This window comes from Seriola aureovittata, chromosome 14 (genome assembly GCF_021018895.1).
Source record: "Seriola aureovittata isolate HTS-2021-v1 ecotype China chromosome 14, ASM2101889v1, whole genome shotgun sequence".
NCBI lineage: Eukaryota > Metazoa > Chordata > Actinopteri > Carangiformes > Carangidae > Seriola > Seriola aureovittata.
Window position 1 is genome coordinate 20,574,292 of NC_079377.1, and position 13,064 is coordinate 20,587,355.

A 13,064-nucleotide genomic window follows, 5' to 3' on the forward strand; every position below is an offset into this window, starting at 1 on the left:
ATTCGAGCATCTCCTGAGAAGCATTAGCTTGTTGTTCTAGAAGAAATGTTAAGGTGAGACAATGTAAGCCTTTATCGGTCGTACTGGTGCTTTGTGTTTGATGTCCCTGCTTAAGTTGCAGCACAGCTCGTACCAACCTCACTGAGCAGAAGTCTGATCAGCCAGAATAATTAACTTCCTGTGTGATTGTGCAGGGCCTTTAAAGGAACACTGTCCCACCTGGAGCCTGATGAGAGGATTAACATCAATTTCATCTCAGTGTGTTCAGCTAATACAATGTCCAGGATGTGTTTGCCCTTGTTCAGCTCAAAGACTGGAAACACGTTGATGTAAAATGGTGATTGATGATGGTGAAAGTGCTTCTCTGTGTGAGTTGGTTTAATTTATCTTATTCGTCTTCATGTGTGTCTGTTTGTTTATGTGTTTGTCTATATGCTGCACAGGATTAATGCCACTCTCTCGCTCTCATTTCCCCTAGTGGGCTTTAAGTGGGGATGGTGCCCAGTCTACTTCTAGAGTGCAACAAGGAAAATGCACAGTGACTATTTATGTTTCAATATGTCAAACTAACATTGTTTCACTGTCTAGACATTAATTTGGTCCACATGTCACTTTCATATATTTCTTTATTCTTTGTGCTTTATTTTTGTCTCTGAGTCAGACATTCTGCTGTCCTGTCTCAGAGGTCGAGGATGACAGCTCGGTCAGCACTGGAATAACAATAACCTCCAGACTTGTTCACAGACTTCTTCATAGAAATATACTGTCAAACAGGCAGGAGTGACCTGCTTCCTATGTCATTTTGACTTGTGGTGGGTACAAAATTATGTCAAATTAAAGTTTTAAACACAGAGGTAGACCGACTGAATGTAGATACAAGAAACTTGAGTTACACTAGTTGTTCTATTTAAAAAAGAGCTGTAAGATCCGTAAACCTTATGGTTAAGGATGCAAAACACTTTAGACCATGGTGTCCTTCTGGAGAAGTTCAGAGTATGTATATATCCACACATACACGATTTATCTGCTTAGTCAAAGATTCTGTGTGTCCAGGAATGTTTATATATCCTCATCAACACTATTAACGTGTGGTGTGCCACAGGGTTCTATTCATGGTCCTATCATATTCAGTGCATACAAAATCATAGAATTTGCATTTTTTAATTCAATTATTATTGTTATGTATATGATACACAGGTGAATTTCTCAGTAAATCTTAATGATTATATAAAGCTAGATGCAACCCAACACTGGTGTAACGCGATAAAGTAGGGAGGCATACATGCTAAACATATTTAATCCACTGAAAAATGTTCTCCCTATCATAATCTCAAAATGTCTCATTGCTACAGTCATACTTCTTAACAGTGCAAAAATCATCTTCCTTCAATATGTTTTACGGTGCTCGCCTAACTAACAGAGACTGATTTCAGTATTTTATTTTTGACTTACCATGTATTAAATGACCCGTTTCTACATTGTGCACTTGTTCTCCACTCTCAACTCTGGAAGGAGCCTTAGGTCCACCATTGTTTTGAGGTGCCTTCTTTGATGTTAATCCTCGATTTGGAACAACCTCAGAAAGAGATTTAAGCACATGCTTGTTGTCACTGGCATTTTCCTGAAGTGATTATTCCCTTGTTGTGGCTGTCTTGACATATCTCCTGTCCCTCAGATATTGTAGTATATACTTTTCTCTCTCCAACCCTGCTGTCCCACATCCAGGTGATCAAATGGTATTTATGTGGTAGAAATGTCAAGTGTTGAAAAACAGAGGGAGAGAGGGGAGGATGTCTGGATGTCTGGGGCAGGCCAGAGGGTTAGTATTTAGTAATGGGGTTGTCACTTTTTCCTCCCAGCTTTAAAAGTTCAGGTTGAACCAACATAATCGCACACACACACACACACAACACACACACACACACACACACACACACACACAGCATACCAGATCGTCCATAGATGCTGGTACTGTACATTATGTTGCTGCTTTTACCTCTGTAAATTACTAGCTGTGTGTGTGTGTGTGTATGTGTGTGTGTGTGTGTGTGTGTGTGTGTGTGTGTGTGTGTGTGTGTGTGTGTGTGTGTGTGTAGTTATGTTAGAGCAGGTGTTTCACACACATGGAATGGATTGAAATGAAATGTCAGGAAAATACCAGAGCATGAACTCTGCCAGATTGGTTAGGCATGTGTAGGCGTATACATTGTATGGATGTGTGTGTGTGTGTGTGTGTGTGTGTGTGTGTGTGTGTGTGTGTGTGTGTGTGTTCGGCACATGAGAAAAAGCAAATTGGATTTTTTTTAAATCTATTTAACCAACAATTCAGTCTTGTATAGATTTCATTCTTAGTTTCAGGGGGTCGATATGTTGTAATATTCTAAAATAAATTTATTATAATGCAAACATAGTTTCTATAATTGACATAATTGATTCTGTTCATGAGCACAATCGTGTACTGCATATACTTTTCCTTTAGCATTTAATGTGAAAGTGTTCAAAAATGTCACTGATGTAGCTTAGTGAAATTATTTTGACACTTGTTTTATTTCATGCGTGAACCCTGCTGTCTTTTTAGACAGGCAAATAATCCTGACTATATATTATAATTGGCCTAAAAAAATGTGATTGATTATCCATGTCAGGCAAGTTCCAAGTCAGTGAATGTTAATTTTCCCAAACACTGCCTTAAAGGTAGGAAATCAATCTCAGCGTCTGTACATGGCTGTGCGATAATGTAAAGTGTATGGCATTTGGAGTTCTAGCTAAAACATACAAAGCCATCAGTATGGTGCATAAACACACAAGCCTCAATCAGCTCTTCAAGCTGCAATTGCCACAAACACACATACAGTAAGACACACACACGCTTTCGACAGTGGGTTACTCTATGTCAGCGACTGTTCCCTGCTGAGAGGCTGTGGGCGGCGTGATGATGTGTTACTGTGGCGATTTTCTGTTGCCGCGGCGACGCTTTCACGACAACCAACAGAAGGGAGATTGGAAAATCAACACATAAACATGTTCTCAATTACACACACACATACACACACATACACACACACACACACACACACACACACACACACACACACACACACGTAGATTCATGGTTCCTGACTACACCTGTATGTACGCCCACATAAACACAGGTAGTTACCTTAACTTTAATGAGTGACATTCTGACGCTCCTGTGGTTTTTTCTCATGTGGGATTCACCTTTTGACCTTTTGGCCACATGTTCCACCAGAGGTTAGAAGACAGACAGACACCAAGACAAAAGAGACAACAACATCATATAGACCAATCGAAAGCCTTAAAATAAAGATAGAACCACACAACATACTCTTTAAAGCGTATGTAGATATACTGTATGTACAAGTGTATTATTGGTCCAGTGGTTCAGAGGGGTGGGTGGGTTGTGAAAGGTGCTCTGTTAAAATGATGGGGTTCTTCACATGTGAATATTTTGTGATGTGATTTTCTTTTCTTCTTTTTTTTTTGTGTGTGAGTGCGTGTGGATTACTTTTTGGTGTTATGTGGTCGTACTATCTTGGGCTTGTTTTGTAATCATTTTTAATACATTCACTTCCCAGCAAGAAGCCACTGGGTGTGACTGCACCAGCCGGCTGGGGCCATGCTGGGGATATTTTAATGTAAAGATGCGTGGGTTTTCTCTGGGAGCTCTAGTTTCTTCCCACAGCCCAAACACATGCAGTTTGGCTTAACTGGAGACTAATTTGCCCATAGGTGTATAAGTTGAGTTGGATAACTTGTCAATTGCATTTCAAGTCTCACAGTGCAACAAGAAGCATACTTTTGTGTGTATGAGTCATTTTTTGCCGGTTGAGTTTTACAGCAACATAAGATTCTGATGGGAAAACTAATATCTGCCTTCAAATACAGTCCTAAAACTACTTTTATGAATCTGATTTATTCTTACAGCCTGACTGCTGAGCACTGCCTTAGACCCTTGATTTGGATAAGGAAACACTGCAGAAGAGGGATTCCTCTTCCAGGATGGACACACATGCAATATATCCATCCATCCAGTTTTTTTTTCAGCTTATCCAAGGTCGGGTCGTGGTGGCAGCAGGTCAAGCAAAGTAATCCAGACCTCCCTCCAGATCCCTGGGGGATCCTGAGGCGTTCCCAGGCCAGATGAGATATATGATCTCCCCAGCGTGGTCTGGGTCAAGCCCGAGGCCTCCTATCTGAAATGAGTTTCCTCCGCGGGTTGGCTGGGCTCAGCCTTAGAAATAGGGTAAGGAGCACTGACATCCAGAGCGAGCTCGGAGTCGAGCTGCTGCTCCCTCGTGTCAAAAGGAGCCGGTTGAGGTGGTTCGAGCATCTGGTTAGGATCCTCCTTGGTGCCTTCCACTGGACGACTTCCAGGCACGTCCAATTGATAGGAGGCCTCGGGGTAGACCCAGAACACATACAATAAATGTTTCTCTTTAATGATGTGTCCGACCATGTTTTGCTTTGTTTATTCAGTCTTTCTTTTGGATCGATGCTATTCAACCTTTTTCAGTCGAACTGTGTTGAAATGTTCTTTCTTAATGTTTCAACTATGAAAAGAACATATTACCTTGCAACTCAATCAATGTGAGTTTCTGATAATAATGGACCACTTGCTGTTTGTAAAGATCAGGGACAGAAAGTAGAGAGAGAATATCAAAAATAAAACAATTTAAAAACAGTACAAGAAAAAGAAAAATACATATAAACAAAAAAATAACATGAACAGAGAAAGAAAGATTAAGTTTTTAGCAAATGCGCTGCTGTATAGTGTATATGAATTAAATGTACGGCTTTACATTAGTGTGTGTGTACAACGCTGGTCAAATCTACATTACACTAAATAATAAAGTCATACTAATCTGATAGCCAGTGAAAGAAACGGAAAACAGAGCGAGGGAGGAAGAGAATAAAAGAACGAGAGAGTAATAACACCAATCAGACAGCATTAGCTGAGCAGAGACCAGTAATTGGAGCTGTGAAGTGTGACTCATCGACATTTAGTGAGACCTGACACACACACACACAAACACACACACACACACACACACACAGAAAACCATCAACCACTTGTACCACTCTTCCTCTTTCTTTCTGTACTGCCATCGCTATTATCCTGACTCTCTAAGTAACTCACACACCCTCCTGTTTATGCACACACACGCACACACACACGCACACACACACACACACACACACACACACACACTCACAATCACTCTCCCACTTTGACACACACAATATTTGCACGTCTGTTTTCTTCACATCTCCACATCTTTCTATTTTTCTCTAATCCAGACATACTGACACACACACACGCACGCACACACACACACGCACGCACACAATCCCCAACTCTCTCTCACACACTGATGCCAACACACCCACACACACACAAATCACATACACACACTCACTCTCCCTCCTGGCTTGACATTCACACAGCGCTGCCAGCTAACGCCTCAAAAAAGGCTCCTTCCTGTGCCGCTCGCCCACCTGCTGCACCGCACACCGTAATACAGAGAGAGAAAGCATCTTTTCAACCTCCCCGAGTGACAAAAACACTCAACGAAAAGGTGCCATCTCACTTGTGAACGTCAATCAAAAAGTGGCTGTTTTGAGCTTGAGTTTCCTGTCGCGCACACATGGGAGAACGGTCGAGTGCAGGTGGTGGACAGGTTGTCGTGCGTTGTGACCTTTCCACAGGAGTTTGGACTCGCAGGAGAGTCACAGCCATGTGATGTGAGTGCATTTTTCTGCCAACTACATTAATCAACTGAAGCATAATATTAACATCAACATTTCTACTTTACTACAAGCCGAGGTTTACATTAACAAGCTCCACTGACACTTGAGCAGGACTGAAACACAGTGTGACAGAAATATCTGTCGCAATTAGGAACTACATAAATGTGTTTTGCCATGGTTACACTGTGACTATAGGGCTCATCATTCACATCATCAAATATGATGTCTGTTTCAAAGGCAATCTCTCTGGGGGAAAATGAATTTGATTTGCACATATTCATCTCTGCCAGAGGCTGCGACGAGAGCAGAGTTGGACATTTTTCTCTTTACTGGCTCATCATTTTCTGCCTCCGTATCCAAGGCAAGGTAGAGGTGTTGCTAACGTGCTTACAGTGGATATTTGCGCCACATACCGACAGTGCACTTGCACCATGTAATGTCTGTTTTTTTGCCTGACTTATCAGCATCACTAGCTTGTGTGTTCTGTGGAATATGGATTATTTAGCCAAACATTTGATTTAACTTGCAGCTTAGATGATCAGTGCCAAATGTAACATGTCTCATCAAAGGTCCCACAACCTGGAATTTAAAAATCCCACTAATTTAGTAAACATTTCATAGTTTTACTAAATGGTGAATTTAAAACTATAATAGCATTTTAATCTTGGGTTTGCACAGATCATCGCCTGATTGTTGTCTGTAGCTTCTTTGCTCCTGAGATTTGATGTTTACTTGTTAAGGGGAGCAGCACAATCAGCCTCTTGGCTCTTCTGGCTCTGTTAGTACATCTGTTATAAGTGAAAGACTCTTGTTAAAAGTGAAGTGTGATTTTTTAAATGTTATTTCATATTATGGCGCTGAGCAAATACACACACAAAAAAAAGTGTCCAGATGAAAATGAGTGACACACACTTTTATTACGTCTTATAAAGATTTACTTTACATTAGAAATAACCTTGAGTTCATCTTTGGCCAAAGCTGATGTCAGTTTTGCAGTAGACAAATCAGTAAACTGCCATTCACCTTCAATCCAGCAATAAATTACAAACAAGACTGTTGAAATCCTTCATGTTTCATCCTTCATGTTGAGTTGTTCCTCTCCGGTGGAGAACGGACACGATACGGCTGCTGTCTGATCACTGTTTTTATGTACTTGATGCTCTGGAAACACTGGGATTGAGACTGTCCTCCGGCTGTGTCTCCACAATACTCATTTTCAAACTTTCATCTCTCTGACTGCATTCCTCTGTCTCTTCTTGTCTTCCTCTCCTCTCCATCTTGTCCTGTTTCTCACCTTTGCCCCCGTCCTCTCTTTGCTCTGCATTTACTCCCTCTGCCGGGTCTTTAAGATGCACTCCATCACTTTGTTCTGTCCCATCTCTCACCCCTGTCTTGTTTGTACATCCTGGTAGAGTTCGCAGCGTTCGCAGCTTGTCTCTAGCCTTATTAAAGTAGTTCTCCAGCTCAGCCACAGGTCCCTTCTCAGAGAACAGATGCTCCAAATAAGCCTGGGCGTATTGATCTGAGGTGATCAGGTCCAGGTTAATGGAGGACACAGAGATGTTATCAGGCCCAGAGACTCTCTTTCCTCTCCCTGTGAAGTTAAACGTAGCTCAGTTAAATACAGCTTGGCTAAGACTGGCATAAGCAGTTTTTCTTGGTTACTTAAACAAAGTCTACCTGACTCCGTCTCCAAGGCCGACAGAGGGACCTTCACACTCTTTCCTGTCTCTCTGTCCGTCACAGTGAGTCCCGTCATGGATCCCTCCTCTGGCATCTCGTCGGAGGGGTCACATGATGCCGGAAGACCCCCACGACATTTCACAACACACACTGTATTAGATTTATATCTCCTGTAATGAAGAGACAGTAGGAGGAATTGTTATGTATGAAAAAGGAACAGAAAATTTCAGCCGAATAATCATTTTATCACTTTTTTTTAAACCTGACTTATTTACTTTATAAATGCATATTTAAATAGACAGTAACCTGGATTGATCATTGTGATATTCTAGTGATGAGATGTTGCTAGGTTACTGGTTAAGGGGCTGTCTGTTTGTCACTCGGTCTAAAAACTCATTGATGAAACTGTTTTGCCTTTCGTGCTTTTCCCATTTTACTCACATGCTGAAAGTTTGGGGCTAGACTTTTCTGACAGTCTGATGAGCTTCTTTTTTTGTGTGTGTTTTTGTTGTCATACTCGGAGCAGGCTGGAAAGCTTGTCTCGTAGCAGACAGCTCGGTCCAGTGTGGCTGTGGTTTCCGCTGTCAGTTTGCTTTATTACTGTAGGATCCTGCCTCCGCTGAAGTGTCTGTGTTTGCTGTCTGACAACACAAACTCAAGAAACTCTTCAGTGTTTCTACTTGCACTGTGTGTTGCACGCTTCCTTTCACATGCCTGCAAAGGTTGTCCGTTCACAACTGTGAATGGCAATGGAAGTAGGTAGTAGGCCCCACATGGATCAGTGATAAGCAGGCATTTGGTCAAAAATGGAAAAAAGAAAAATCTGAAAATCAGTATTTGCAATCAAAACTTTCATGTCTCGCTCACACAGTAAGCAAGAGATATTATTTCCAATTTGTGATCCATATAGACAGTGTGACAGATTCAGGGGTAGCACTATCTTGTCCTTCTGTTTTGGCCGGCTCTGCCTGTTTGTTTCAGGAAACTGATGGCTGGAGCTGTGAACTTGTCAGGGATGCGACACACCTGAGAAGGTCGGGCTCAGGCGGCTGTAAAGCAGAGCTCTTCCCCTGGCCTGCTGACGGACATCGTCCATTGTTCCTCACCACTCTCTCACACGGACACTGCATACATACCCACACACGCAACCCATTTCCATTTTTGTAATTTACTTCATTAAAACATTTATCAGTATGCACAGACTATGTGTGGTCTCCCACTGTGTCACATACTGTTGAGCTAGGTTGTGACAAAATGGGGGCACGTCCTGCCGTCTTTGTCTGGTGAGTTTTCTAATGCTGAGAAGACTTTTGGGTTGGAACTAGTGTTTGTCGCCTCTATCTTGCACTAGTAAAACAGCTCGGCTTAGGAGAAGGAAAGACAGTGAATTAATCTCTGGTTTAGTTATGTTTTGCTGCATGCACTGCTGTATTACCTGTAGGCAGGTATGATCTGTGTGAGATCTTCCTTGTATAGCTCCAGCGCTGCCCTTGCTGCCAGGGGCTCGACCAAACCCTCAAGAGCAGCCAGGTGAATCAACATCTGGGTGTGAAACGCTGCCGCACTGGCCCAGTGCCTCAGAGACCTGGAGGAACAGAACAAACTCCTCTTTAACTGCTCTGCACACCGTGCCACTAAATCCGTCGTAATAATCCTCACCTCTCCTCCGTGCAGCTACTTTATGTAATGTGCTCTACAGTATATTAATCTGCTCTCCTGTCCTCCACTGTATGATGCCATCCTCTGATTCACTGCTCTCAGCTCTGCTGTATTCGCTCACCTGGAGTCACAGTCTCCCCCCAGGATGCAGGTCTTCAGCTGAGTGAGCGTGAGGCTGAACTGCGCCTCAAGTCTGACGGAGTCCTGGATCAGCTTGCTCTTGTCGTTCAGGTTGATCCTACAGCGCTTCAGGTACTCCTCCATCACCTCCTGGAGCTCCCAGACTCTCTGCTGGATGGAAATCGTAGGATAAGTTACGTTTTTGTTGTTGATTTTCAAATTCTGGGATTCGTAATCCGTAAATATGTAAAGGATTACACCCTTCATTATTAACCTGGCTTGATGACGACCCAGCTGATTTCCCCGTCACTCCCGACGACCGTTTTGATGTGTACACCATATCCATCACCATAGTAACCACTAATCCCACCAAGCCAGCCAGGCGTGGCTCGTCTGAGAAGGTTGTCAGGCGGTTGATCAGATCCTTCAGGTAGGTGGGCGCTCTGTTCCCAATGTTGCCCTGCAGCTGGATGAGGAGACATGAACAGAAACCTTCATGGCACAGAACTCCAGCATCTGTCTCAATAAAATAAAAATGCTCGGTGAGTAGATTGCTCTCCCTCCTCTTTAAGAGAAAGTGTGAACAGCATCATTTTGTCATCATCGTATTACTCCTTGTTGGCTGATGTATTGATTTGTGAGCTCTTTACAATCCGCAGCAGGGCCTCACTGCTAATACTGAGAGCTGCCTCATTTTACACAGTTGCTGTTTTTATTAACCGTCTCAAGGCAACAACATCTTTCTTTCCCCTTCGGTTCATCTTCATCTGCACTTCATGACTCACCGGACCTAAAAGTGAAATCAATGAGCAGTTCACCCTCAGTCTCTATTTCAGGTCGCTCGTGCTCACTCTCCTCAATGTCTCATAAGCAACATCATCACCCACACGTACAGTCATAGTTTATTTTAAATCTTATTAACCTGTTGCAGTTGTTCCTGGAGGTGCGACCGGGAGTCCAGACTCTCATCGCGATTGGCTAAGAGGAGAGGGTGGACTACTCCGAGGTCGGGTACAGCACCGCCTTCCAGCATGGCATTGTAGAGGACAGAACCAACTGCATCCTTCACCTGAGAAAGCTCTTCCTCTGATGAGAACATCTGGCCCATGATGATGTAAGTATATGTGTTTCTGTTGTGATGATCCGGTAAATATTCCTAATTCATATCAGCATCTGAGAAAGAAGAGAAAACAGAAAATACTAGACTGCAATACGTAAACAAACGTTCAGCTGTGAGTAACTGGTGCAAACAGTGAATCACATACAGAACAGTGGAGTTTTTACATAATTATAAACATCACTTAACATGCTATGGCCTTCAGGGTTTTAACACAAGTAGTGAATGTCTCAGAGTCCACACAACTCAAAGCACATATGCAAAACACATCATCATAGCAACAGGACATAACATTTTTCAAATACCTCAAAAATAGCAGACCTTCACAGTCCAGCCGTATTTGAGTCACCTCTGATCTCTCTCCTACTGCAGCGAGCTGAGTTTTATCCAGCCGGCTGGCCCCCTCTCTGTTTTCTCTTCCGCCCTTCTTCCTCCTCTGGCCCCCGCCTGCTGCAGCAAAGAGATTATCCAAGACAACACAGCAGCAGAGTGTAGCTCAGCAGTAAACCTACACCTCCCCCTAGCCACGATGACTAGGAAATGCAACTACTGTAAATGCCAGGAAGGGTCTGTCATGTCCTCAAGGCCAAAGACCCCAGCCTGAGAAGGTTTTGTTCTACTAATCTCCATATGAGAGGGTTTTTCATTTTCTGCTTGTCTGCTGTTGACGCACGGAGAATGAAAACCTCTGAGAATAGTTATTTTGCACTCTTCTTTTTTTTAATGTTATCTTCAAGTGAATGTGTGATCGTGAAATTAAACTAATCCTCCTTGTGCTGGGGGGGCTCCCTGAAAGAAACTAGAGGTCATTGGGAATGAAAGTAATAGCTTCAAACTCTTTATGTCTCTGTCAAACATGGAAAGAAATAGGCCAAGGGCTTTCAGCTTTTTTTATTTAGCTAAATGGAACAGTGGCCTTGGTGGTGGTGCGATGTTGTCTTTTTTTTACTTGATAAAATATGGGGCAAGGGGATTTGGGATTTTATGTAGTGTGAGAGATGTTCTTTGTTAACTGGGACAAGGGCTTGTGCACCGTCAGGCCTCAGAGTTTTGTGTGTGTGTGTGTGTGTGTGTGTGTGTAACAGCTGAAGCTAAATGAAATTCCCTACACAGTGGAGTTTACTGTCGCTCAGGTTAATGTGGACGTCTTGTTTAATAAGCATTCATATTAAGGTTGCGACACCTTTCTCCTCCATGTTGCAACCTATTTCTTCTCTATTTGAAAAATGTAAATTTTTCTCCTTTCCAGTCAGTGTGTTCAGTTGTGTGATGGTGTTTTGTGCGCTGACTGCTAAAGGAGTAGAAGCCATTCCAAGTACTATTTTGTTCATTTATATTGTTAAGTGTTGCTGCATAGCTAACGGTGGAAAGGCTTAAAAGTTTAAGTCAGAACATCAAATGACTGATAAGGGGATCCCTTTGAATTTCCCATGAGGTGTGTGGAGCATTTTAGCATCTTTCAGCTCATTCTTTTGGTTTTATTGCCCGCCACTTTTTTGTTTTGGTTCAGTCAGTCTCACTGCTACTATTCGCCTCATGTCAGGCACAGCAGGCACCCGCTCTTCTGAATGCTACCTGCCCAGCACCAAACAGCAGACAGCCAAAATGATCAACTTGCTAGTTAACAAAGCGGAGCATTTAGGTGTTTAAGAGCGAGTTATTTCCCTCAGGAGCGGGTGGAGACCAAACCACAGCTAGGAGAGTGAATATTGGCCTTACATCTAGAAGGTGGCCAGAAACGTGACTCACGATGAATTCTGTTGCTCTGTATCTGCTGGATGCGTAAATAGGTTTGCACTGTTTGCTAACACTCGCCATGTTAACTTCATAAGGTGATGGCAAGCTGCTGTTGCGCTACCTGCAAATAGTAAAAACAGACCTTTTTATCATGTGTAGCAGGGAAAGAGCAGGTGTGAACAATGAAATTAATGATGGCTGAATTCCATTTAGGTGATGTCAGCTGTGAAAACGACCTATAGAATCGAATGATTATTGAAATTAATGATATGGAGATAGTAGATATAGAATGTAAATTTTTTTACAGTAAGATGGAATAGGATAATTAAAAAAAACAAAACATACTATGAGAATCTGTGGTGCACATGGGATTTAACTGAGAGAGGATTTCTTTAAACAAAACACTGCTGGTGTGATACACAGGTAACTTACTGTGCTCACAAGGTCACACATTGGACAATCATATGTTGCTGTTTAAAAAATTGAAGACAGTGAACCTTTGAGTTATACACAGTCGACACAAAACACCACACATGGACCTCCTCCTCTCTCTCTCTCTTTCTCTACATCTTTCTCTCCCACCAGTCTGCTTTCCAGCCTCCCGCTCTTCCCCATTTCTCTCGTTATTGTTGATTTTGATAGCTTCTGTCAGTTTGATGCAGTGTTTACTGGTTTAGCTCTGCTGCTGGGAGAGTCTGTGTATTTTTCTCTTCCTCTCTCTCTCATGGTCTCACTCTCGCGCCGCTCTCCCTGGATGCTCAGCCCTGTTGACACACTTCACAGTCCTCGGAGAGCAGTAAATATTTAAATGTGCTCACATCACAGACGTACGCACGGATCGGCAGTCAGAAATGGACATGGGTGCACCCGGACATGCGTGGTGAAGTGGTGAAAAATTCAGTGCCACCTCTCTTTTCTTTCTCTTTCGCTCAGATTTTTTTCAGTGCCTCTTTGTAAAGGTCTCATTTCCATCTGACAG

General features: G+C 42.7%; 1 protein-coding gene across 3 annotated transcripts; it reads right to left on the reverse strand.

Annotated features, from left to right (window-relative positions):
• Nucleotides 1-6,667: 6,667 nt before the first annotated feature.
• LOC130181389 (uncharacterized) lies at nt 6,668-10,807 on the reverse strand. 3 transcript variants are annotated; one of them, XM_056395579.1, is made up of 7 exons: nt 10,654-10,807; nt 10,154-10,404; nt 9,506-9,697; nt 9,233-9,399; nt 8,888-9,037; nt 7,450-7,622; nt 6,668-7,363 (listed from the first exon to the last, which is right to left on the reverse strand). In XM_056395579.1, exons 2-7 carry the CDS (start codon nt 10,337-10,339, stop codon nt 6,915-6,917), a joined length of 1,317 nt encoding a protein of 438 aa, XP_056251554.1. In that variant the 5' UTR covers nt 10,340-10,404; nt 10,654-10,807; the 3' UTR covers nt 6,668-6,914. The 3 variants fall into 3 exon arrangements, with proteins under 3 accessions (XP_056251554.1, XP_056251552.1, XP_056251553.1); XM_056395577.1 differs by having other exon boundaries at nt 9,233-9,402; nt 10,654-10,806; XM_056395578.1 differs by having other exon boundaries at nt 9,233-9,402; nt 10,670-10,779.
• Nucleotides 10,808-13,064: the final 2,257 nt, after the last annotated feature.